Source organism: Sciurus carolinensis, chromosome 9, assembly GCF_902686445.1.
Source record: "Sciurus carolinensis chromosome 9, mSciCar1.2, whole genome shotgun sequence".
NCBI lineage: Eukaryota > Metazoa > Chordata > Mammalia > Rodentia > Sciuridae > Sciurus > Sciurus carolinensis.
In genome coordinates this window covers 17,163,798-17,191,057 of record NC_062221.1, presented here as the reverse complement: position 1 = coordinate 17,191,057, position 27,260 = coordinate 17,163,798, and the positions used below count along the sequence as shown (strand labels likewise).

Genomic DNA, 27,260 nt, shown 5'->3' with positions numbered 1-27,260 from the left:
CTCTTCCTCTTCTAGGGGGAATTGCAAGATAGGCCTCCTGTAGAACAGTGGAAAGAAAAGCTTTATAACAATCTACAGGTGGGCTGGGATGGTCTCAAGGTGAAATATGTGTTCATGACTCCTCTGAAATCAAATCTCATAGGTAGCTGCTTTGGGGCTGACAGTTCTGTCCAGTTCTATTTCATTCACAATGTTGTGTGCGGTGCAGTTGTGACATCATTCTGTCAGTCAGACCTCCTTGACTAGGTCCCCTGTTCCCAAGGTGGGGGGCATTCTCTGCCTCTTGGATCTCACAAAACTTTAGCTCTGGCTGGACATGGAATATGGTGGGTACTTAATTTACAGATGACGGGACGTCAGTCCACACATGCCTGACACCTAGCCTGTGCCCTGGGGTAAGACACAGGGATGCAACCTCCACTAAATCTGCAGATGCATGTCTGAATGTCTCCCTTCTGCCCCGGGGGAGGCATCAGGAAAAGGGGGTCTCAGAAACCCTGGAGAAAAGTGAGCAGTGGAATATGAGACTTCTCCAAAACCAGCATCTCAGACAGATCACTTTATTGAAATGGCTTTGTTTGAAGAAAAGAAAGGAGAAAGGACAAAGTGAAGAGACAGATTCTGCTAACAGGTGCCTGGGAGTGGCTGGACACTTCTGTCCCATGCTGCGCAGAGGCAGATCTGCCCGCAAGTCCATGCCACTCATTCCTCGAGACCAAGGTCATCTGCAGGTCTCAGTGCACCTTCTTGAACACTTGCTTGCAGACCACGCCCTGCACTCTCATCTCCTGCAACAGAAGCAGATGTTGGTGGTTCGCCAGAGCAGTGTCGGAGCATCTAGGGGCGGGAACTTTGAAAATACTCAGATGGCTGCTATTTTCCCCATGACTTGATTTCATTAATTCCTTAGCAAGTCAACTGCATGGGATCAGCAGAGATCAGCCTCTCTGCATCCTGTAGACAGAGATGGCTGGGGAAGTAAATGTGGCTCAGAGCTGGCCAACAGGCCCTCTGGATGCTTCCCTACCACACTATCCTTGTTAGGCCAATAAGCTCTGGAAACGGTAGGCCTGAGCCCAGGACAGAGTCTGAATCTGGGATTGGAAGCACAGACAGAATAGCTCAATAGGTTGCCTAAGAACAGGGCTGCAATGTGGTACCAGGATGCTAAACTTTAGCCAAGCGCTGGAGTTACCTGTGGAGCTTGATATGCCCGGATCTCCACTAGACCAGCCCATCAGTGTCTCGGTGGGTGGAGTTTTGGAATGACTAGTATTAAAACTTCCAGGCAGTTCTAAAATGCAGCCAGGACAGCCCGTGCCCTGCCCACAGGACCAGCCCCTGCTCAGCCTGTGTTGGATGCAGCCAGGCGGCGACCACTGTCCTATTGCTACGTCTTCCAAGGTTTTATGAAGGAGACTGGAAATCTGCATACTTGTGGGACATGTCCTAACTTTTAAATTGCTGGCTGAAGAAGTCTGGAGCTCTTTGAGGGCTCGATAAGGCAGGCCTGCAGCCCCCCAGTTTGCAACCTCTGGCACAGAGCCATGGAACTATTGAGCTGAGGATAATGAAGGTCACTTCATCTACTCTCTTTGCTCTGAAGTTGAGGAAACAAAGGCCCGGGGAGGAGCCTGGCTCAAGGTGGGGTCAAGGCTGTCTGCATGAGGCTGGCCACCTCTACACGGAACAGCCTGCGCCTTTCTACGGTGCTCACGCTTCTCAAAACTCTTGAAGACCCGAGATCTTCGCAGAATGCTCTTAGGCAGATGAGACCCGGAAAGGAAGGGACCTACCCAAGGGTGTCTGGTGAGTGGCCTGGGATTAGAACCCAGGTCACCTGGACCGGTTTCTGGAGTAGAGGAGTGATAGGAGGTCTCTGCTTGAGGACTTGTGCTATGTGAGCTCTCCAGGAGCTAAAGTCTCTGCTCTGGTTCCACGTATGCTTTTCCCAGAGAGTAGACAATGCAAGTGGCTTGGACCTGATGTCCCAGGGTGGAGGACAGGTGATTAGGGTCACCTCTGAGTTGGGGAAAGCTTTTCCTTCCCCTTTCATAGGCTGATATCATGTCTTGGAGAAGCCTGGAAAATTTTCCTTGGCTGCTGGTCACGAACATCCTCATCACCAAAATAGGAACCATACTCCCATTTTTGGAGGGGGGGTGGTACTAAGGATTGAACCCAGGGGTCTTAACCACTGAGCCACATCCCAGCCCTTTTTATTTTTTATTGGGAGACAGGGTCTCTCTAAGTGGCTTAGGGCCTCACTAAGTTGCCTTGAACTCTGATCCTCTTGCTTCAGCCTCTCAAATCCCTGGGATTACAGGTGTGTGCTCTCATGCCTGGTTCACGTTCCTACTTTGAGATACTAGAAAGAGACTAGGAGTGGGCTTGGCTCATTGCTGATGATTAGAACATGCATCTCCTCTTCTGCTTCCTCTGATTGGACAACACACTGCATGGTTTTTAAAATCATTTGAGCCTTCTTTCCAGGCCCTTGGAACAGAAGCTTCAGAGCAGAATCAAGGCCCAGCCATGGTGCTTCTTTCCAAGATCCATCCAGACCTCCACAGTGACAAGGGCCTCTGGGGCACACCTGGCGCCCCTAGGAACCTACCAGGTGCAGCTCATCACCCTCGATCCACTGGGTCCAGCCACGTCCCTCCTTCTCGCCCTTCTGCACACACTCCAGCTTGTCGCCGTCCCAGCTCACCGTGGTCTGCCAAGCAAGGAGCAGAGTTGTGAGTGCTGAGCAAGGGGCCCCTGGGGAGCAGGGGAGAGACAGCCCCAAACTTGATAATCCAGGATGTGCTCAGGCTCATTTCACTATAGAAAATTTGCAGCCCCATAGTCCCTGTCTACAACATGCTTTTATTAAAGTGTGCAAATCAGTTTTAAAATTTATGAAAACCTTCACAAATTTCATTTAAAAAGGGTAATTAGGAGGGGAGATGTCATTGAGGTTGGACTGTCATTGCAAGGATTGAGAATGGGGCCGGGGAAGCGGCCGCTGGGGCCCCAGCATGGGCTGCGTGAGGACTGTTTTCCTGCGTCTTGCTGGTATGGGCTGGACTTCTCTGAGTACCTTCCTGTCCATGGGGTCAACCTTTGCTAGGTTCTGGGTCACCCGAAACACCCCACTCCTGCCCTCAAAGAAGTCTTCCTTTCCCAGAAGAATGATCTTAGGTCTAAATAGCCAGTTGTAGGTACAAGTGGCAGCCAGGAGCCACGCGTCTGCCCCACCAGGCCCTCTCTGTGCTGGGTCTAAATCCTCCTGATGGTCCATCTGGATTGGCATGGGTTGGCATCTCCTTTTGACAGACCAGGTTAAGGAACTTGCCTACCTCAACCAGGTGGTCAGAACACTGGTCAGTGGGGCTGTGAAGTCCTGTCCCCACCAGCTATACTGCTTCTTTAGGGTACATGAGTCACTAGAGATTGTGACCAGAGGGAACCCATATGGAGTCCAGGGAAGGAGAGGCACTAGAACTGGGTCCCAAAGAAACAGAGGAGGTGCCCAGGGAGATAGTTCTTGGTGTCACTGAGAGGGGACAGGGTGAGGTCTGAGCTCATCAGGAGGTGCCTGGAACCGTGTGGGAAAGGAGGTCCTACTCCCTGTCTGAGCTGAGCGGAGCACGGCTGAGGGCTGATGGACACCTCCCACATCCCGCACCCCCCTGAGCCGTCTCATCTCCCCTGAGAACGGGGTGTCCTGCCAGGGTCGAGCAGGCTGCAGGGAAGACAGGCAGGAGGACACGGGAGAGTTGGTCTTGTTGGAGTAGCAAGCCCACCCAGGAAGATGGGGCCGTAAAGTGTGGGCATTCAGAGGTGAGGCAATGCTATCTCCTCCACGTGGCCACGGTCACCTCGCTCCGACTGGCCCCCACATCCCAAGGCTGGGCGCATGAAGGGGCAGTGGGCATGTGTCATGTTTGTGGCCTCTCACCTCCTTTTGAGTAGCCTCTCCATGTGGGGCAGCTTCTCATTCTGAGCCCTGACTCCCCTGTGCAGTGGGAAGAACTCTGTCCTTGAGCACAGTGTGGTTCTGAGCAAGTCCATTCCTTGTCTGGGTTCCTGCATTCCCATCTGTCATTTGAGGTCACTAACTCAGAAGCCTTGGCTTTAGAGAGTGAGGTTCTAAGATTCTTGTGTACCTGCCTTATTCAGCGAAGGGTCAGGGCAGTTAGCAATACAGCACAGATTTGGGAGAAAAGGAGAAATCTGGGAACTGAGTGGAGTGGGTGGAGTCACCCCCTCCTGGAGGACCACCCCCTCCTCCCCTCACTGTCCACCCATGGCCCCAGCCTCCCTTCTGGACTTGCTGACCCACACTGCCCTCTGCTGTCGGGATGAAGCCTGGGCTGAGATACACAGGATGCAGGACGTAGGCAGGGGGAGCAGGTTGTGCGCCCGCCACCTCACATAGGATTAACAGTGACCTGTGCTCTTGGAACCTGTTCCCAGAGGGAGACAGGCCACCGAGAGAACTGGGAGTGGCAGGGAGGGAGGCATCAGGGCCCATGTCTAGCCCCAGTCCTGCAAGGTCCCACGTCCAAGACAAGTGTGGCCAATGTCTGATGAGACTGTCACAGCTAAAGGCTACCACTGATCTTATGCCACAAATATGGCAAGAAGTCCACTCTCGGGATCTGTCATCTGTGCCAGGCCTGTGACAGGAAATGGAGACCTAGAAATCAGTCCTCAACTTCAATGAGTTTCTATGAACGCGGGGTTCGCCGGCAACCGATCTTCCCGCTGTGTGTTTACCCAGAAACCCACTCAGGGTGTGAAGGGCCCCTGAGTCCACTGGAGGAGCAAGAGGACTCGCTGGTTCTCAGCCATGATTTAGGCTTTTCCCTCTCTACTAGAAAGGTCCATGCGTGTGTCACCCTCACCGTACGGGAACACAGAAAAGACGCCCAGAGAAGAAGATGGTAATAAAACAAATACCTGTCATCTTGCTTCTTCAGAGATAACTGCTCTAACATTTTGGTGCATTTCTGTCCAGTCTTTTTGTTTTCCTATCAAAACATACACGTTTCTGTTTTTACAGAATTAGGCTTGCACCATGTAGGGGTTTGTAGTCTCATTTCTTTGTTCATTAGAAGCAATTTCCCATTTCAATGAATAGTCTCCTCAAGCATTATTTTAAACGTTATGTAACATTCAGGAAATGACTACATAATTTGCAAGGCCTAACATGAAGTGAAAATGAGGAGCTCTTGCTAAAAAATGATTAAGGTTTTAAAAATGGCAACAGCAGAGCATTAAACTAAGTGAGGAGCCCTCCCAAGTGCAGGGCCCCGGGGGACTATCCTGGTGACAGGGGCAGGACCTGGCCCTGGTAGTATTTCATGTCCATACATACCATTACTTAACCCAATACAAATTCCTGGATATTTAGGTAATTGATAATTCTGAGCTACTATAAATAAGATTTCCTTGTATACATAGTTTTGAACACATTACTTTCTCAGAATACATGTCCAAAGGAGGAACTGTGGAAGGGAAGAGTGTGCATATTAAAGCTTTTGCTAAGTGTCCCAAACTTGATCCCCACTGGGCTCACACCCGTTTACCCTCCAACACCAGGGCCAAAGAACCACTAGGAAAGAGATGCTCATTATGGGCACAGCAGGCTTTTGCTCCTGGATTACTGTCTCCCCCTTTCCAGAAAGCTTGTTACCTTTTAACGGGGTCATTTGGATGTAAACAATAATAATACCTTAGCCCCAGTGAGTGACAGACAGTAAAATATCAGGCATCATGATAGATCAAGGGATGCAGGGAGCAGAAGCCTACTGGGTTGTACAAAGAGCTTTTGAGAACACTACTGATCAGACCTCTTGGAGGGAAGGATCCCTATCATCTGATACCATGTCAGTTTCCAAGAAAGCCCTTTCCCAGCCACAAGCCCTTCTTGACTCTGATCCTGGGTGAACTGGACACAGCACTGACTATTTTTGTCTGTATTGGATCTAAGGGGTGGTGGAGCTCAGAGAGGTTATGTGATTTTATCAGAGTCACTCAGCAGAGGGACCTTGCATGACTCAATGCCCCCTTGTTTCCCAGCTCAGGGTAGGACACCTGATAGGTGCCTACCAGACACCTGCTAAAGTCTTTGGGGACTGCAGGAAAACAAAAGTGAGCTTGGTGCTGAGATTTTGAGCAGGCTCCTGGAGAGACACTTTTGGTTCGGTTCAACCGTTGTCACCCTCTCAGTTAGAGACCTGGAAGCTCAGCTGCCATATGTAGTAGGCTCCCAGTCCCTGCCCCCTCCTTCCATGTCCCCTCAACCAATATAAGGTGGAGCCAGCATCAGCAGCAAAGAACATGTTCCTTGGCATCCGCCAGAGCAGGGTCTTCTGTTCATGGCTACGTGGGATGACTTTGGGCAATGGGACCAACCTCTCTGAGCCTCAGGTCCTCCCTGCAAGAGGCTTAGGAGGCTGACTGTGGTAGATGGTTCACTGGTGGCCCATGTGAAACACATGATACTCACGTCTCTGGCTGGGCGTGGCCGCTGACTTGCTCTGGCCACTGGGGCATTAGCAAGCAGTGCTTTCAAGAGCACATGCCAGTCAGGGGCCAGTCCTCTTGAGGCCCTGCCCTCCTGGGGCCCAGCTGCCATGCTTTGAGGAGATCAAGTCTCTTTTGCAGAGACGGTCCACTTGGAGGGCAGCCGAGGCGCGCACAGTCATTCGGAGGCAAAGAACTGCCCAGTCACCGCAGAGCATCAAGAGACTATATGGTGGTTGTCTCAAGCTATTAAGTTTTGGGGTGGTTTTTCACATCGTACCAGATAAACAATATACCTACTTTATAAGTTTGTTCTGAGGATTAGAGAAAATATACATAAGATGCATAGGGCTGGCTTACAGGAGGACCAGATAAGGGCGATCGTGAGCCTGAGCTTAGACAAGCATGGGGTTTGCATGTCCAAGATAAACAGTAACTCAAAAAAATTTTTTTAAGAGTTGGGTGTTAGTGAAGCAGTCAGTGATGGCCACTGTGGCTGATTTTTTTTGAAGCTCCTTTTCCTTCTGGGATACCTGGATCCAAGAGGAGACCTTGCTGAGCCAGCCCCAGGGGCTCTGCGGTGCCTGCTTCCCCTAAGTTCTAACTAGTTTGTTTACATGGACAATCTACTTGGAACCCCCCATGGACAGCTGTGATGACCCAGCAAGCTGGCTTAGTTCTCCCACTGTATTACCTGTGTTCGCTTAGAGTGGGAATGGACTTTTCAAGCTTTGTATCCTCTGGGAATAAACCAGCTGTTTCTCCTAGGATCAGATTTAGCTTAAATGGGCTGGCATGTAACTCAGTGGTAGAGTGAATGCTTAGCAGGCTTGAGGCCCTGGGTTCCATCCTCAGCACACACACACACACACACCAAAAACAAAACAAAACAAAACAAAACAAAAAAACAAAAACCAAGCAAGCAAGCAAGCAGAAAAGAGAACCGAGAAGAGAAGGAGAAAGTCAAGGAGGAGGTAAACTACTCAAAAACAACTCAAAGGGAAACACTGGGAAGGCGTGGTAGGAAAGCTAATTCATTTTCTTGTCAAACAAAATGTAAGTTCTTATAACAACCTTTTCCAAGACCCAAGAGCGTAGCTGTGCCCTTCCTCTGAGCTTAGCAGGAGCAGTCAGCCCTCTGGGACCAGGATTCAGACTTAGCTGAACACCTGATCGGAAAGGGGCTTTAAGAGGTCACTCATCCAGGTTCCCACATTGATCCAATTAACCAGGGTCCCATGGGGAATCTCAGGCAGGAGGATACTCCTGATATCTTCAAGTCTTGAGGAGGGGCAGATGCCTGTGGGCATGGGAGGGACAGGGACTGATACTGCCCCCACCCCAGCCCCACCTTGGTCTCAGGACCCCACCTTAGAAATGAAGCCAGACCCATCCAAGGACAAGGAGGGGACGGCCACCATCAACTCGGCTCCTCAGCAGAAATTCCCAGCCCACAGACCACTGGAAAGAGCAGATGGCCTGGGGCCCAGGCAGCTGCTTGTAAGCAAGCCTGGCCTAACTTTTCTATTAAGAACCAATAATAACCTCCATGGCTTGGGCTGTGTCAGCAGCTTTCTGAGAGAGACGTTTGCCCACAGATGAATGAAGACAGCTTTGCACCACGATGACAAGGGGCTGTCATTTCAAAAGCCATTATCCAGCTCCCCTGACCACTTACAAACCCCAGCTGGCACTGCTGCACAGGGGGCCAGTGACAGAGAAAGCCTGAGTGACCCTGTTCCCGTGATGGTTCCAGGCTCACCTGCCCAGTTCAGATGACTAGTACTGCTGGGGACAGACAGTTCCCGCTAAGTGGAACCATCCCGTGGCAGTGACCTGGCACGACCTGCAAATGGCGGGACCCCACTTTGCTGCCAGGACACTGGTGACATCGATCAAAGCTGCCCCATGCTCTCACGCACCCTCCGACTGCAGACTGAGGACTGAGGACCTCACCTCGAAGTGGGATGGCGATGGCGGAGGGCCCAGCTCTCTCCACTTGTCCACTGGTCCTAGCAGGACCTCTGCTCACGGACCCACCACTGGAGGGTGGGACAGAGTCTTGGTGTCTCTGTGGTTCCGGAGCCCATGGCGACTCTGTTAGCCAAGGCCAGAGCCGAGATTGACCCAGCGTGGACTCCAAAGCACATGCTCATTTTTTTTTTTTTGTACTGGGTATTGAACAGAGGGGTGCTTAACGGCTGAGTCACATCCCCAGCCCTTTTCAATTTTATTTTGGGACAGGATCTTGCTGAGTTGCTGAGCCTGGCTTTGAACTTGCCATCCTCCTGCCTCAGCCTCCTGAGCCTCTGGGATTACAGGCGTGGGCCACCGCATCAAGCAAAGCCCATACTCTTTAGATTTGGGAGTAAAATTTAAAAACCGGACAGCGAGTGGACACTTCCTGCATATCCTGTGAATGGCTAAAGATGCAAATTGGCCCCTCCTCCTGGAGTCTGGCTTTAACATGCGCTTCTCCCCTTAGGGCACATATGTTCCTGGGAAAACGATGAACACAGTCTTGGGGGCTTTGTTAAGTACGCAACGGGGTGGAAGGGCAGGGAAGGGCAGGGAAGGCCACAGGGAAGGTACGGGTACAGGGCTGGGAGTTTCCCACAGTGTTTCACTTAATCTTAAAGTGTTAGGGCTGAAAAGCGACCAGCCCATCACCTAGGGCTAGGGGTTGAGCTGTAACTGGAACCCAGTTCTTTGCAGCCAAGTCCACAAGTTTCCTGTGAGGCCACGCTGGCAAGTGGACAGCAGTGGCTTCTATCCTCCTGGTCTGTTCCTGGGGGCCAGCAATGACCGGAAATCAGCACAGACCGGGGTGGGGGAGGGGGAGCCAGGGTACCGTAAAAGCAGATTAAAACTAAATTAATAAGGCCTCAAAATGCAAATGAGTAATTAAAGGCATAAAAGCTGTTAGAAGCAGCTACCTTGAACCAGGGCAGCCACAAGGCCTTTGTGGGTCTGGAAAAATATGATTCCACCACGAGGAACTTAGCAGTTAAATGATAAAAAGATTCTCAGAACAAATAAAGTGGGAAAAAAAATACAGAATAATCATCTTGACACATGTTTCCCTTAAATATTTCAGAAAGTGTTTAGAGTCAAGTGTTTAATCCCACAGAGGCCCAGGCTCTGGACGGGGAGATGGGAAGCAAGACTGGAGAAGGTCACAGGTCTGTGGCACCCAGCCCTGCCTTGGGTGGGGAGGGGGAAGGGTTCCTGGTGGAAGTGAGGACATCAACTGTCACCACGGTCACCATAATGACATGCACAGTACTAAGTGCCAGGCTGGGTGTTAAGTATGGATCACATCTAGCTGATTCCTCAGGACCTCCTGGAGCAGGCACAGCCCTCCCCAGGTCACAGCGCTGCAGACTGAGGGCTGAGGACCTCACCATGAAACAGGCCCTCAGCTACTGTGCCGGCAGCTCCCTGACCTGCGCTGACCCGTGGATGAGCAGTGGACTTTGGCAGCACAGTCCTGCACAAGGCAAGGGCGCTCGGCAGCCATGGGGTTCATACCTGCTGCATGGCAGCCTCAGGAACTGAGAGTAAGTGAGGCAAAGGGCTCACAGACCATTGGCGCAGAAGACAGCAGACAGAATTCCAGCAGAGCAGAAAGTGCCAGGAAGTTCTGGAAGTAGGAATGTGCCTCCTCAGCCTCTGAGGGGGTCAGAGGCCCATCAGGGAAGGCTTCCTGGAGGAGGTGTGGCTAGAAGTAATGCTAGACCTGGTGCCAGAAAAAGCCACAGAATTAGGTTAAGAAGTAGAAAATGAAAGAAGAGGAATCAGGGGGTCCCAGGCAGAGGGACCAACATGGACAAAAGCTGGGCCGTCAGCAGCAGCTGGGGCTGCACAGGGAAGCTCTGAATAGGCTCTGCCTGGCTGGACGTCTCTTGGCGTCACATTCTCCATGAAGCCAGACCCTGAATTTGCTCATGGCTCATGGCCTCCCTTCTTCCTCTTTTCATCTCTGTGGCTCCAGCTGGGGTCATGGAAAAGTTCAGCTGTTTATTCTCTGACCCTGGCCACCCAGGCTCCAGGAATCAGCCTGTTATCAGTTCCGCCAGCATGGGGTGCCGTATGGGGGTGTGGGTGGGGGTTGGGAGAATGGGACTACGTGAGGGCCTGTCCTGCCAGAGTGCCCAAGGAATGTGCCTCTTCCATGGAAGTTTCTGGTCTATTTATTTTTTAAATTTGATCTTTCAAAGTGAAAAGAAATAAACGGTTCCCAGAAGATAAAAGGTGCAATCTCAGTGTCCAAGGAAGAATGAGCGGGTCAGGATCACGGGACTGAGAGAGCGACTTGGGGCTCGGGTCCTTCGGCTCAATGCAGGATACCCGCTGCCAGAATTGGTGGCAGAGAAAGAGCACAGTATTGTCTGTGGAAAGAACGGCCGGCAGGGAGCACTCTAGGGGCACTCCACTTTTCAGGTGACAAACCTCTTCTGTTTGATGACAAAAGATCTAGGCCGCATGGCTGCCTTTTCCTCCATAAGTTGGCTCATAGAAATGGGTGGGCGGGGCGAGGGGTGATGTGGCGATTTACCCCACTGTTGGAGTCCCCTTTTCCTACCTGCAAACTGGGGCTAGGGAGACCTGCCCCGGGGCACAGCCATCGGGGGAAACGGCGCAGACACAGGACCTGTCTCAGTGCAGGACACACAGCGCTGGGCAGTGCTGCCCTCTGCTCTGGCCTTGCCAGCCCGCTCTCTGTGGCTCTGGAGCAGCACACACCTTCCCCATGCTCTCTCTCCCCATGACCCTCGACGGCCAGGTTACCCTTCACACATATGCACATCTGTCTTCTGAGGTGACGGTGCCAGGGTGAGAGTTCACGCTGATGGGATTGGTGGCAGTGTATATTTTCCCACATGCCATTCACATTTCATCCTTACCATGAAGTAGGTATCCCTGCTTTATAATTATTTCCATTTTGCAGACCAGTAGAGAGAGGCCCAGAGAAGTGATGGTAGTGTTTTTAGATCTAGAAGGCCTCCTAAGGGCTCGTGTGTTGTGAGCTTGGACCCCAGCTGGTGGGCATATTAGGTGGCTTCCTGGCCACCATCAAGTGAGCAGCTGTGCTCCACTGTGCACTCTCTGCCATGATGTTTTCCTTGCCAAAGGCCCAAATCAATGGGACCAAGTGACCTTGAAATCATGAATCATAAATCTTTTCTCTTTTAAGTTGATTTTCTCAGGTATTTTGTCACAGTGATGGAAAACTAACAGAGTTGGGCCACAGACAAGTGGGTATAGGAGGGCTGGGAATAGTTACCTTCCTTGAATCTGAGGTTCTCAGTCAGCAAGGTGGCCTCCATTATTGGGGAAGAACAGGATACAATTCAAACCTCACTCCCATTTGACAATTCCATCCTATAACACCAGTACTGCATCAGGGGACACTGTGTTTGAGATATCAAAAGTCTCATAAAGAAATAAATCCAGAGCTCTGACCCTTTAAAATAACAACTGTCCCATCTTTCCTTACTGATGACCTGAAGCCAGCCTGCCTAGATATGGGAATCTAGGATATCTATCCTAGCTCCCACGGCTACCCAATGTGTCTGTTCTGCTTCTCGTTCTCTTCCTATATAATGCAAGCAGAATGTGGGCACCTTCATCATTAGAACTGTTGTGAGGATTAAAAGAATTAACGTACAGAAAATGCTTAGAATTCCTGGCACAGGGGAAACACTCCACAAACATCGGCTTTCATTAAATGGGATTAACGTGGATCTTGCAGTGATACAGTCAATGACTACCTTTTATATTGTTCTGCTGTTTTCACTTAATACTCATTTAGCAAACACACTGGAGGCCCTGAGGATGCAAAGGTGTGAGCCCTTCCTGTCTGGAACCTCAGATGCACTAACAAGCTGCCCTGAGAGCAGCACCTGCAGAGCGACCTTGAGGCAAAAGGGAGGGATGGCGGAGGGAAGGGAAATCCCAGTGGACAGAGGCGCTGTCTGGGCTGGGTCTCCACCAGGGGGTAATTATCCTCCAGGGGAGTGAGCTGAGACGCTGAGAGGATGACAGGCAAAGGTACCCGCCAGGGCGCCATGGGGCCAAGCCCAGGGTGCAAGGCAGGGAACGGGCTGGAGAGCCCACGGGCTCTGGCCTCCGCCGGTCCCCACTGGGGAGCCTCTGGGGGTGCTGAGCAGGGAGCAGCATGATCGGGTTCCCTTTTTAGCACGTGAAGGATGGGCTGAACCGTTGAGGATGGTGGAAGGGAGATCGATGCGGAGATACTGCAGTAATTAAATGAAATAATCCACAGAAAGCGCTGAGCTTGGCACACAGTACGCACAAGCGATGCTAATTGTTATTATTATTGTTATTATTATCACAGGCAAGAGCTCTTCGGAGTAGTGGGATGGGGAAGGGAGGAAAGAGAAGTTAAGAAGCAGAATCCACGGAACTCGTTGACTAATTGCCCATAAACACTTTCTTTTATCTTCACAGTGATCATTTACATGGCTACGTAGTGGTCTACGGAATTAAAAAGCCACAGTCTTCTTAACCACCCATGATGACTTGGCCTTTAGGAACACCAGCAGGAGACAGCCTGCTCTATAAACCACAAAAGCCAGAGGTCAGAACTCGCTGAAGTCAAAACCCGAGGCAGTAGTTAACCAGTCCTCTGACCCTGGGCGGGACTTTCAGTTCTCAGCTCAGAAGATGGAAGGGCAGCACCGGTGCCGTGGCATATGCCTATAATCCCAGTGGCTGGGGAGGCTGAGGCAGGAGGACCGCGAGTTCAAGGCCAGCCTCAGCAGCTTAGTGAGGCCCTAAGCAACTCAGAGAGACCCTGTCTCTACATAAAAAAATAAAAAGGGCTGGGGATGTGGCTCAGTGGTTAAGCACCCCTGGTACTAAAAGTAAATAAATAAGTAAAAAAGTAAATAAATAAATGGGAGGGTAGCTGGACAATGACACAGTGCTCGGACAGCATGGCCACACAGGAGGCCCTCAGGGAGCATATGTGGTGGTTGAGGATCATTCTCACAGAGCCACACACAGATACCTTTGTCCAAATAGATAAACAGGGTTTTTTGATGTTTCTTCTGAATGATTTTCCTGGAATATAATTCAGTTAGTGGGGTCTCTGAGTCAAAGAGTAAAATGATTTTCTGACTCACTGCACATTGCCAGACAGGTGGTTTTTTTTTTTTTCTTTTTCGACTTTCTGGATGCAGGGCCAGTTCCACACAAAGCTGGTGAAGGTGGGTTCTGAGTATGCGGGGTTCTCTGCCATTCCTACCTTCACATCCATCTTCTTACCTGCAGTAACCCTACACTGTCCCTGGACCCTCAGATCAGGAAAGAAAGAGGGAAGAGGGATGAGGGGGGAAGGGGGAAGTAAGGGAAGAGGTTGAGAGAGGAGGGAAGGGGAAGGAAGGGGAGAAGGAAGGAGGGAGGGTAGGTAGGAAGGGAGGGAGGGAGAGATTAGTACCATCCCTGTGTTGGTGTGGCTGTTGCTCTGAGGTGTCTGCTTATTAAAGGAAACACCTAGAAAATCTTTGAGTACTTAGTCAATATAAATGTACTCCAGTGAAATTCCAGTTGTGGAATTTCAGACAGCATGACAGATACCTGGGGTTCCCCTTTGGAGGCCAAGGGGCAGGACTCCTCTCTCTCTCTCTCTCTCTCTCTCTCTGGCACAGTCAATTCGTCAACTACAAAAATGGCTCCCAGGGAGGGGAGCTATTGTGAATCAGGCACAGTCCCTTCTCTCAGAGGAGTTTTCAATCAATTCCAAGTAAAAAATACCAATGAATCCCCGAGCCCCAGTGCAGGGCCTGCAGCAGGACCGAGGCTGCAGGGGCTGCGTTCCAGAGGACGACTGGCCACGGGCCGGCCTGTGCAGACAGGGGCGTTTACTCCCTCAAGCCCCCTTCTCCTCCAATGACCCTGGCAGAGGTCGTCTGCAAACATCCCCCGGGTGCCTGGAGGGCTTCCGGCCTCGCCCACCTCTTCTGGTGCCAGCCCTGTGGAGCCAGGGCCCGGGTTGACTACCAGGGCCCAGAAACCCGAGGCTGGGATGGTCTGGCCAGTGCACAGGAGGCTCCTGCGCTGAGCTCCAGGCTGGAACATGCTTTGGCCCCGTCAGACCCATCTGTTTGGGACTCTGAAGGGGGCGCGTGGCTAAAGGTGATATTTGGGGGCACCCCAACACTTGTAGGGATTCTACAGGACTCTGTTTCCCCTTCAAGCCCACATGCCAGTCTCTCTGCTGGGCCAGGGAGGCAAGGAGGCTCCAGCCAAGGGCAGAGGACAGACTCAGGCACCAGGGGCCACTCCTCTCCCAGCCCCGCAGGGTCTTACACAAGATTAGTCAGAAACAGAACAGCCCAATCCTGTCTGACCTCCGAGGTTCACCAGAGAACCACGTACCAAACCCACTGAGCCCTCACTGTGCACCAGGCACCGTGGGGACAGCGTGGCAAGTATGTGGTACACTGACCTTTGCTAGGTCATCACCCTGCATGCTCTGCTAGGACCATGCCACACCCCATGATGACGTGGAGCTTGGGTCCCTCAGAAGACAGGTGGGGCTCTGTGACTTCGAGGTTAGGATAAGTGTTCCCCAAAGGCCCAGGTGCCGTGGTCCCCAGCCTGAAGTGCTATTGGGAGGTGGTGGAACTTTTAAGAGGTGGGGCCCACTTAGAAGTCTTCTCACCATATGAGGACATATCCTTCAAGGGGACACTGGGACCCCGGCTTCTCCTCTTTATTTCTGCCATGAAGTGAATAAGCTTTCTCTGCCATGGGCTCCTCAACACAGGCCAGAAGCAACAGGGCCAAGAGACCATGGACAGAAGCCTACGAAACTGTGAGCCAAAATAAACCTTTCCTCTTTTAAAGTTGATTACCTTAGGCATTTTGTTGCAGCAATGGACTGACACCGTGATTTCCAAGGTTAGATAGCTTAAAGATGTCATATGATTCTTCCTTGTTTTCTTGAGATTTTCGATCTTGGAACCTAGCTGCCATGTTGTGAGGAAGCCCAAGCATCCAGTGGACAGTGAGCAAGAGTGTGCCATCTGGAAAGAGAATCCTCCAGCTCCCAGCTGACAGGCCTGCAGCAGGAACAAGCCACCCCCTCTGAGCCCTGCTCAAAGTGCAGATGTGGGAACAAAGTAAGTAACTTATTTTAAGGCACTAGGTTTCAGAGTGATTTGCTACATGGCAGTATAAAACTGAAGTAATTTATTACCACATCTAATTCTTAGGACAATCCTGTTAAATGGGTACTACCACGAACTCTGCTTTACTCACGTGGACACAGGGGATCATAGGGAAACAGTACCTCCTCTGAGGAAGCACAGCTGGACACTGGAACCAGGATTCAAATCCAGGTCCAACTCAAAGCCAAAGCTCCTGACTGCTGTCACACCCTACCTGTTCAGCTGCACAATCTCCACTTACTTGGAGCCTCAGGTGCAGCCTTCCTGGGCTGCCTCAAGACTGGTGTTCACAGGCAGCGCTGCCAGCCCCAAGGACAGGGCTGCAGGACTGCTCCTCTCCACTCTCTGTCATCCCTCAGAACTGGGCACCATTAACCCCAGCACGAGATCATGATACGAACATCACAGGAACCTGGCAGGGGCCTGCTGCTTCCTCGTTTTTCCTTCCTAGAGATCAAAAGCATGGTCTTTTAACCAACATTGGGGTCAGCTGGGAGCTCGTCAGAAAGGTAAGTGCTGGGGCCCACCCCAGGGCTGCTGAATTAGAGACTCTGGGCGGGGCGTGGTCCAGGGTGAGGACTACTGTTCTACTTATGTGGTCCACTTGTGATCTCTGGAGTCTGGGTGTCTTAGGATGTTTTCAGATGCAAGTGTCAGGAAACTGGTTCAAAGAAACGGAGTATTTTGACTGAAGTACATGGGAAGCCTCGGGTTGTCTAGTGGCAGGAACTCCAGGACCCCTCCCATGCTACTTCCCTTCGCCTCTCTGTCTCTGTCTCTGGCACTCTCCTGGCCTCATCTTAGTCTCTTCCTTCTGTTGGACTTCTCCATGCTGTCATGGAAGGCAGCAGAGAGGGGCTGGCTTCAGAGAGTCCCAAGCTTACATCATACCACTTTATCAATCTCCAAGGGAGTAGAATCACTCCTCTCCCAGGATCCCCAAATTAAGGAAAGGGTCCAGCTTGAGTCACAGGGTAACTACCACCCCAAAGAGGAGGTGCTTCTCTGGGTGGGGTTCAGGGAAGCAATGTCAGTCAGAAAATCAAACTGCTACAGCTCACTCAGTAAAGACCTGGCCATCCTATTTGAACAAGCCTTGCCCCATGCTCTGGGATATCAGGAGAGTCCCCGTGGTGTGATGACTAAGCAAAGCCTCGTCCCCTGTACTGTCTCCAGGGTCCTCAGAATTTGCCTTACAAGACAGCAGTCATGGTCCCATTTTGCAGATGTGCACACAGAGGCAGTGTGTCTAATTGGTTAAGGTTGCCCTGGCTGTTAGGTAATGAAGGGGTTCAAAACCAGCTATGCTGACTCTACCAGCATGCCTCCTCCTTGTCCCAGGCTCATGGTAGACAGCTTTACAAACACATTAGAATCCTTTCCCCGGCCACAGCAGGCAGGGTAGCATCGGGCAAGAATGCACCGCCCCCCGCAGCCTTGATTTGCGTCTGCAAAGTGGGCATGATGGATACTTGCAGGGCAGCATTTGTTATGGAGACCAAAGGAGAAAACACACTAACAGCACTTGTTGCAGGCCTGGGAAAAACTCGTGTTATTTTCCTTTGTTCCTGCCTAATAAAACCCCAAACCTAAAAAACCAGCGTGATTTTTCCGAAAGCTGCTTTGTGCATTTTACTGGGTTGCTTTAATTCTTCTTTTTATAATCCTCAAAAGCATGCTGCTGACACCCGTTTCAAAGGTCGGAGAACTTTAGCTAAGACATGAAAGAGGTCCTGTGTTTCCGGCCTGGAAGGGCCCCAGCTCATAGCCCAGGCCTGATCAGGGCAGGGTCGGCTCTCAGAGGCTTCAAAATCCAAAGGAATTCTCAGTTCTGTAGCCCAGGGAGTTAATTTTGCCATTGGCCTTGTGTTTGTTAACATAAGAACCAGAAGATCCCTTTAATGGGTCAAGAGCAGGATCACAAGGCTGGCAAGAGTTTAAACCAAAGCAGTAACAGCGGCTGGGTGGATTTCATGTGTTTCCATGTATAATTAGATGGCAGGTGGCTGGAGAGAGGGAGGTAAGGTAGTTAAGGAGGGAGGGAAGGAAACACAGGGTAAAAAGGGATTTCAAAAATCCTAATGCTAATGTGGAAAGATGCCTAAGAAATATTTGGGGTAAAAAAAAACTATGTGCAGAAAAGCAGATTCCTCCTTCCCTCTTTCCTTCCTTCCTTCCTTCCTTCCTTCCTTCCTTCCTTCCTTCCCTCCCTCCTTCCTTCCTTCTGGCTTTAGATACAAATATTGACCGGTATTGACCAGTTGACCAATCAATAGATAGCTTATGCATTTGAGGAGGGTTTCTGGATAGATCCACTAGAAACTGTAACAGTGCCTACCGACTCCAGGGGATGGGAACTGGCCAAGTGGGGGAAGGGGTCTTTTCCTTTTCAGTCTCTACTCTCTGGCTGCTATTTGAATTTTTTTCCCCCTTTTATAATAAAAACAAAGAAAGCCACAGCCAGCAAGGGCTGGAAGTGGAGGGCAGGCCCCGAGGAGGGGTCATCCTGAGTTCAAAGCTGGATAGGAAGGCCGGGCTGCAGCCAGGGGGCGGTGCCAGGCCCCAGTGAACAAAGCGGCCCCTCCAGGGAACGCTGACCTGGGGTCCACTGCCGGATGACAAATGTCCCTTTTGCCACCACCGTGCAGAGCCAGGCTCAGGGCTGTGATTCCTGACTGAGGCTCAGTCTTCTCCCACAAAAGTCACTCACTCTGGAGGGTGTTGGGGACGAAGAGTGGAATGACTTCAGAGGGACTCACCAGGAGTGGGGAGCAGCATTTGAGGCTGGAGACCACCTTCCGATATCAGCGCCCCCCACCTTGCCAAACCCCGATGGGCTGTGGGTGACAAATGCTACCAGTTCCCTCCTGGGTCAGAGGGGCATTTTGGTGAGAAGAAGGATGCCAGAGACAGGGACGAGCCCGTGCCTGCTGGCCCAGTCCAGCCTTTGTACAAGTCCAAGAAACCAGGGCCCTGCTGCCCGTGGGACCTGCAGGATCTGCATAACCAGACTGGAGAGGCAGCTGAGCCATCAGGAGGCACAGACCTGAAGCCCCGCCTCCGCTGGGGAGAGACCACCGGAGTGTTCCTGGGCAGACTGCAACGTGCATAGGGTCGGACCCGTGGCCAGGGGCCTCTGGACTAAATGTTAAACGTTTTTCCACTTTTCACAGAGGCTCTGGTAGAGAGAGAGAGAGGTTCCTTACTCCACAGCAGGGGCTCTCAAGCATTAGCAGCTCGGATCCGACTCCTGGGGTTTCTAACCCAGGCTGCCAGGGGAAGGGCCGGAATTTGCATGACTGAGGCTCTCTGGCTGCTGTTTCCCCTTGGCCTAGCTCTAAGGGAACACCCTGAGCCAGCAATGACAAATGGCCCCTGGATCTTTGATTTCAGGTAACCAGGTGGGTAGGCTGGAGAATGTGTATCAAAAGGGAGCAACTGAGACGGCGGCCTGGGGAGCCACACCCGCAGGGCCCAGAGAGACAGGCACCTGGCGTTTTCCGTTCTTCTCATTTTTTATTCTTTTGTAAGAACCGTTAGAAATATGGATTTTTCCATGAAATCTTATATCTCTGGCCATCTTTGGCAACTGACTTTAAGATTTTCAAACACTGCACAGGCCCACACAACCCATCAGCAGGCTGCTGCTCTGGAATACAGATAAGGTTCCCATGGAAAAGCAGGATCCAAGAGCGTGGGGCCAGCCAGAGGGCCTCTGGTGCTTGGTGGAGGAATGTCGGCTTGGCCTGGTCTCACTCCTCAGGACCCCCTCCTGCCTGCCAGGGACACAGCTAGGGCCCCTGTGGTCCTCATGGATCAGCCCTCCCTGCCAGGCTTGCTCTGAGATGCTCTTCTCTCATCCTCTAATCCGCTCTATTTCTTCCTTGTCCTGGGGACTTCTCTGACAACAGCTCCCAGCCCTGTGGTCCCATCATGCACCGGGTTGTAATGGCCCAGTGACGCCTCTGTCTTCTCCACTGGCCTGGACATCCAGGAGGCCATGCTGCCTCTGTGTCTGTGGTGCAGGACGGGTCTGAGGTAACGTGAACTAGATAATTCTACCTGTTCTCTTGGCCTGGGTCTTCCCCTCATCCCGTTTGCCTGGCTACTTCCTGTCTATCCTTCAAGCCTTGGCAGACTGGGAGCCTTCCCTGACCTCACAGGCTAAGGAGAGAGCCTCTGCCCCTGGTCATTATGAGCGGCTGCCGCAGTCTGTCCCCACCAGGGCTCCATAGGGACAGGAATCACCTCACTGACACAAGGGCTGGAAGATGGGGGTCACACCATGAAATCCTCGTAGGACCCAGAGAGAGGAATGAACAAAGGAACGAGACTCCCGTACAGTCCTCTGAACATGCTCCTCCCGGCTGCGGCTCTGGGTGCTGCGTTCTGAGCGCAGCACAGGGGCAGAGGCATGGTGGAAATCATTTTGACCATCGCCCCACCCATGACACCTGGGGACTGTCAGAGTCCACAGCCAAAGTGGCCTCTGGGCATGCGGCTACCTATCTACACAAGTCCAAGGCCCAGCAGCTGCCCTAATTCCTTTATCCTCCACCACCCCCAGCATGCTCAGCGCAGTGGTGTCAAGGTGCACGCTACCCAGCAGGTTGCCCAGGAGGGGCTGCTCTGCACTGCCAGGGTCCAAGTGGAGGCCACGCAGAGCACAGGGCCTCCCAGGAGTCGATGGCAAGGTGAGTGAAGGCTGTCTACTCGGGAGTTTGCCCAGCTGTTGGGCCCACCTCACGCTGGATTGAGAAAAGCTGGCGACTGCCCCACCCCCGTGTGTCCCAAGCCCTCCCTTCCGCCCCCCTTTTCTCCTCTGTAAGTGCAGAAGTGACCTCCTCCAGATGTTGGGACCCCCTCCTCTGGGTGGCCACACTCCCTGGACCCTCACCACATGTGTCCTTTTGTCTCTGCTGAGCACTCTGGTCGGGAGTGTGGGTCTGTGTGCTCCCAGACATCAGGGATTGGCACCTGCTCTGCTGTCCTTTTCCTGGTGTGGTGACCAGCATGAGCGGGAAGCAGTGGCTAACTCAGATCCTCTCTCTGCTACTTAGGACCCTCCCCAAAGCCACATGGCAAGAAATTCTTTCTATAAATAAGGGCTGCAAAGGGTCCTGTGAAGAGGAAGTGACCGAATGTAAACTCTGAACGGCGCCGGGCACATAGCACGTGATGACCAGTATTCACTAGGTGATCCATAAATGCTTCACGTGTTCATGGATGAGGGAGGGCACGAAAAGTGAAGATAACCAGCCAAGTAAAGGCACATGCAGGTTGTAGTGACCCCAGAAAAGAGATGGTAGATGTGTCCTGATAGTGACCCCAAAGTGAGCTGGAGACAGGCCCTGTCCCCATGGAGCAGAGGTCCCGGCGTAGACAGGATGCACACCTGGGCAGTGACTGGAAATGGAGACCCTCTCTGAGTTCTCCTTCCTCACTGTTGAGCCTCTCTGGCAGACCAAGAGGGCTTGAGACTGAGTCAGAACAAGACAGATCCTACGACAGCATCTTCTCCCCGCAGGGGCCCCTCCAAGGACACTCCTTGCTCACTACTCCCTCTTCCCATCATTCCAAACAGCAGACTTGGACCCCAGTCCTGAGTGCCTGCTGAGGAATAAGCAAGGCGGGGTGACTTGTCCAGGCGGGGGCTCCTTAGTACCAGACCCGGGCACCCCATCAACCATGGTCCATCCAACTCAGCCACCCTGTTCTGGTAAAGACTATCAGCAGAGGGGCCCAGTAGAGTGAGGGCCTGTGGGCCTCACACCAGAGGGGGTCAGGTCCCCAGCTCTTGCAAGACTCCTCACCCCTCTGAGCCTCAGTCATAGCATGAATATGAATGGTTCAGCCCTCCCTCGCTGGGCTGTGGTGTAAAATGGCAGGCCACGTGCAGAGCACAAAGCAGACCCAGCAAGGAGACCCTCAGCGAATTGTGGGAGGGGTGCGAGAGGTCAGCTCCTGAGGGTGAGCGCAAGCCAGTTTGGTACCCGAGACAAGGAAAGCGAGACCCAGAATACCCTGACCTCCCAGAAATCCCAGAAACGGGAGAATGTTGTTGGAGGCCTGGGGATGACCTTCCGGAACTGCTGTGACAGCGCTAATTGGGGTCTTCTGGTCACCAGCTTCCCATCTTTGGGAAGGAGAGGCCCAGGGCCTTCCCCCTCCCCCACTGCTGCTTCCTCTGGCTGGGCTGCAGGGGTACTGACCTGCCAAAAGGTTCAAAGGAAGCTCAGGAGCCAGCACTGATAGGGTGGGGCAGGACGTGACCAGGGGTCAAGTCCCAGCCATCCCATGGATGGGCAGATCAGGGGGCTTCCAGTGGAGATCAAGGCGCTGCTCCCTGGGGGGTCTTCCCACTGGGGCATACTGGAAGTTTACCAGGGTGGTGCCCTGTATTCCTTCTTTCTTCCTGCAGCAGCCTCTAGTCAGCTAGAGGGGCACAGGACAGACCTGGAATTTCAGGGCGCCCCTCCCTCGCCAGGCTACCTGTCATGTCTTTTGAGACTGCTTCTTTATCTGTAAAAGGGGGAACACCCATCTGTCTGAAAGGTTGTGGGGAGCTTTGGTGAAGTCATGTGTCTAAAGTACCTGGCAAAGTGCCTGGACGCAGCAGAGACTCAACCACCACAGGCCTCAGAACTACACCATCCGGTTTGGATCTGGTGGGGTGCTTGCTAAATGGGTGCTGCCTACCCTGGGGGCTGAGAGTGGGAAGATCCGCAGTCTTTCACAACACAAGGGCCTTTGCTCCCCTCAGACCGAGGAGACTAGCCCGGCCCTTGGTCAGATCCCCTGAGCAGGAGACACCCGGGGCTCACGAATCCTCACCATGCACTTGCGGTCATCTATGCCAGTCAGATCCTCCTCAAATTCCTTCCCAACTTCGAAGTCCATGATGTAGTTCCTAAAAGTGCTCAGCGTGCGGATGATCATGTGGTCGCCTTCTTGCACGATCTCTTTGTCCGGCTTCAGCAAATTGGCGATTTTGCGCAAGGCCACGTTAACATCTGCAAGGGGTGCGGACACAGGGGTAGAGAGTTGGCAGGAAAACTCAAGAGAACCGTTCCCAAGGGAGCGGGACCCCGGGGCAGTTCCAGGAATGCAGTTGGGATTCCCCGCTGGCTTTGCGCTCTTTCTCTTTTCCTCTTGGCAACAAAGTTTTCTGCCCTCACTCTAACCTTTAGAAACAAAACCCAGCAAACCAGAGCCAGCTCTGCTAATTAAATTATCCGCGTCCAGAGCCAACCAGCAGACGCTCGCCACCAATTAACCCTTCCAACCCCGGAGCCTCTAATTCGCATCCAGCCGGCCGCCCTCGCAGCGCTGGCCGCGGTCGCCCTTCCCGGCGCCGGGGTGCATCGGGCGGCGGCCGCCCAGGCGGAGGCAGGCGGGCGGCGGCTCGGGGGACTCGGGGGACTCTGGGGACCGCCGGGCGGCGCGGCGCGGCGCCGGGGCAGCGCTTACCGAGCGCGCGCAGGTACTCCTCGAAATTCTCGTTGGCCAGCATCTTCCAGTACCCGTTGAAGTCGACCGGCATTTCGCGGAGTGGCGGGACCGTGGGCCACGGAGCGGGCGGGAGCGGCTCGAGGCTGTGCCGGGGCAGCGGCTGCAGACGCGATCTGGGTGGTGGGCGGCCCGGAAATGCGCGCCCTCCGGGGACAGGGGGCTCTGCGGGGCGGCGACAGCTGGATTCCTGGCGCGCACAAAGCCCGCAGGAGGATCCATTGTAGCCGTCGCTCCTCCCCCTGAGCGAGGGCGGGGCGAGGCATGTCGGAGGGCCAGGTTTGTCCCCCGCCGCAGGCCACCTTCGTCCCGGACCTTCCGTTCGCTTCCCCTGTAGAGGAAGAGGAGGTGATGGGACGCGAGAGGTCTCTTTACTGGCCCCAGCTCTTGGGTTCCTCAGGGATTCCTTCGAACGCCATGAACTTCTCACCCTCAGCGGCCACTTGAGGGCTGGCAATCAGAGTCCTCAGGTTTGCTGGAAGGATTAGGAAAAGAGGCCACTTAACAGGCCTTTGCCGAAGGCTCCGCTCCGCCTCCCGGAAGCCCGGCAGGTCAACTCTGGGGAGAAGAGGAGGGGACACTCTCCAATCTTTCCCGAAAAATAAAAATAAAATTTTATATTATGTGAAGTGCATATGGCAAATAGTAATAATAATAACCCCTCGGGCTGAGTCTGATGCACAACCAAGTTTGAGACCCACTACTTTATGCAAATGTAAGCAATTACCAATCTACTGTTAATTTTGTCCTCTCTTTCGCTTAATAGCAGCAAAGGACTCCCTAGAGTTGTGCACTTCGCTCTTTTCACTTAATATATTCCGGGCCCTTTCCAGCGCTGTGCATCAAGCATCTCCATTGTTGTGCGGGCTTTCTATTGTTTACCCTGCCTGGCCCCTCTTCATGTGCATTTACGTTGCTTCTGATCCTTCACTCTTAGAAAGAGTGTTACAATGAAGATCTTGGATCACATCTTATTTGCCACCTGTGTGGGTATGTCATAGTGCTTTTAAAACCGCTCTCTCTGCCACCAAGGAGATGACATAATCACATTGGTTGACTTTTTGACCCTCCATTAAAGACTGAATATCTCTTTTAAATTGCTTTTAGCACAAATGACAGCAGGGTGACAGCAGGAACATTTTCTTCCTCTCTAGCAGCACTTGCAGGTCCTCTCTACCCCCAAGCTTATGTTAGCCTGGCTGCAGGAGGCAGAATCAGGAAGTCACCCCATCCTCAGGGTAGTGGCAGCTTTCTCTGCGGAGTGGTGTGGATTTCAGTGTCTCTGGCCCTCCCCTGCTCTACACCAGTGTTTCTCAACCTCAGCATTGTTGACCTTTTGGGACAGATAGCTCTTTGTTGGGTAGTGGCTACTGTCCTAATGTTATGGGACTGGGACCTTCTGGGAAACTGAGGCAGCAGGTAGCCCCCGATTTATAGCCCCCAAATCCTGTGATCAAGTCAGAAAGATTTCAGACGTGTCCCCCAAAGTAACAGGCATGAGTTTATTGAAGGGATGGGAAAAGAGAAAGGGGACACTCTCAAGGGAGGGTACAGGTCCTCTCACTCAGAGAGGAGAGGGACAATGTGCCTCTTCTGCACTCCAGTTTTATTGGGACGCCCAGAGAAGTTTCCAGAGAATTCTGCCCAAGTCTGCCTCTTGACTTTTGACTGACAGCCTCATGACATCAGATTTTTAAGTCCCCACTGCCATGACAACTCTATGTCACTTTGGCCCATGCTGACCGGTTCTAATTGAATTTTTAGCCATACAGTCTTACAGATGCTTTTGGTTAGGAGGAATTATCCTTATCTACCAAAGTCTCAGGACTGGTCTATAAACAGGGTGACAAACGTGTTCTCCTTCAGGGTAACTCGGGTTCCTCTTATGGACATTATCTCGGGCCTGCATTTCTCCTGTAGTTAAGGAGTAGTTTGTTGAGGAATGTGACATGTCCTGTCCACAGAGGCCAGGCAGGGCTGCAGGTAAATTGCTTCTTAGAACAGAGAGCACTTGGGGGTCAGCACCGTGGGCCCAGTTTATGGACTTATTCCCTAACCTTGCGTTCCCACCCCTCCCGCCTGTCTGTCCCCTCTCACTATGTCTTGTAGGGTGTTTAGCAACATCCCTGGTCTCTAGTCACAAGATCCCAGCGGCACCCCACAAAGATGCCTTCAGATTGCCATATTTGCGGGTGGGATAGGATAACTGCCCTTGCTGCATGCCATGGCGGTCTCCCCGTCGGGCCCCTGTTGCCCACCTCTCCTTTGTGGCCCACCTCTTGGGGTTCCCAGGCTGTCAAATGTTCACACAGATGTTGGCTCAGTGTCCCTCCCTGGCCAGCTCATCTTGGCTGGGTGGCTAATGCATCCTGTCCCAGCCCCGCCCAACCTAAAGGTGTGAGAAGACACCTCTGCGGTTCAGTCAGGGGCTGGGTGGGGCTGGGTCTGAATTCCCCAGGGCATTGACACAGGGACGCCCACAGCCCTGGACTTCCTTATCATTCTGACTCACTGGAATGGAGGATCAGCCAGAGGCTTAAACAGTGAACAGGCTGTCCCTTGGCCACCTACAACTAGCCTCAAGTCCTCTCCCCTGTTCTCTGGCACCATGCAGCCCAGACAACTGGGTTTCTCACCCTCCCCAGCCTTCACCCTTTGTGTTGCATCTCCTGAGATGGTTTATGCCAAAACCCAGCACAGTGCCTGACACACAATTAGGGGACCTAGTCAACTCTGGGCCTCTGCCAAGTCTGGAGAGGCCCCTCATGCTCTGAGCTACCCCAGGCCTCCTTTGTCCATCACAAATAACCAAGATCTGGCCACTCCCCCTTTTTCTGACCACTTTGGGCATCTGCTCACCTGACCTCTCTCTTCTGAGCTGGGCAGCACAGCACTTAATTCAGTTGGTTTTCCTTGATCTCTCTGTCAAGTCCCCTAAAGGTCAGTATACTCATGCTCTTCTGGGTCTCCCCCGGCATGGCCCCTGCTGGCTGTGAGTTTCTTGCAGCTGGGAGTAGGTTGCAGAGCAGGCTTCAGAGTCAGGTGGCCTGGTTTGATGCTATCTATGTCACTGTCTTGTGGAACAGTCTTGACATTGTCTCTTGATGCCTCAGTCTACACATCTGTAAGGAGACCCTGAGCACCTACCTCACTCAGGGTGATGAACTGCAAAGGAGAGGTTTGGCCCGGAGGGCTGCTTCAGCTCCACTGCCATTTGAGCCAGAGGAGCCTTGGAAGTGAGGGGCAAGGCCAGTGTGCAGCGGGCAGACGCCCCCCAGCTGGGGCCATAATATAAGTCCAGTGGGTTGAAGTGGAACGTGCTTTGCGGAGGCATCTGGGGTCATCATGATTTCTTTTCTCTGCCAACTCTATCATGCTCAATTTAATTCACTAATCAGAGCATTTTTTTTTTGAAGCTTGTTTCTGTTGGAGCTGATACCACTTGAGATGTGTAAATCAGAGGAAGAGTAACTGAGGAGAGTATAGGAAGACGAGAGGTGTCTGTTTGGGCTGGCGATCTGTGAGGCTCCGATCTGTGAGGCTCCAATCTGTGAGGCTCTAGCTGGATCTTTAGGGCAGCCAGGATCAGAGAGGTGAGGAGGAGGAAGAGATAGTCTAGGGGAAGGCGGAGACAGGTGAAGGGAAGATGGGCAGGCAGGCTTATTTATGATCGGAGGGGAAGGCAAATAGACTAGGAGCCTCAAAGGGAGCTTGCTTCATTTATTAGCCTTAAAGAAGGGCAGTGGAGATCCAGGGCCAATTCTTGGAGACCCTAAGAGATACCAAGGCCCCAGAACAGCCAGGCCAGTGACCCGATGTGTGCAGTGGGACAGATTGGCACAGGGGCAAGCCTGGGTTGGGGTGAGGAGGGAGGAGGGAGGAGGGGAGAGAGCTAAGGGGCCCCAGGGTGGGTTTCTGGCTGGAGGGAGCTCAGGGGAGTTCCAGGCCCTCCCTCTGAGGACGGGGGAAATGCGCCTTTTCATTCTTTACTGATCTGGCGACTCCGCAGGATTCCTCAGCACACAGGGGACA

At 52.6% G+C, this 27,260-nt stretch overlaps 1 protein-coding gene across 1 annotated transcript; it reads right to left on the bottom strand.

Annotated features, from left to right (window-relative positions):
• Positions 1 to 544: 544 nt before the first annotated feature.
• Positions 545 to 23,465, bottom strand: Rbp1 (retinol binding protein 1). The gene is given in 5 exon segments (XM_047564804.1): positions 545 to 788; positions 2,618 to 2,719; positions 22,554 to 22,732; positions 23,190 to 23,316; positions 23,319 to 23,465. Coding segments are annotated over 5 exon segments (594 nt in total). The 5' UTR covers positions 23,451 to 23,465; the 3' UTR covers positions 545 to 734.
• Positions 23,466 to 27,260: the final 3,795 nt, after the last annotated feature.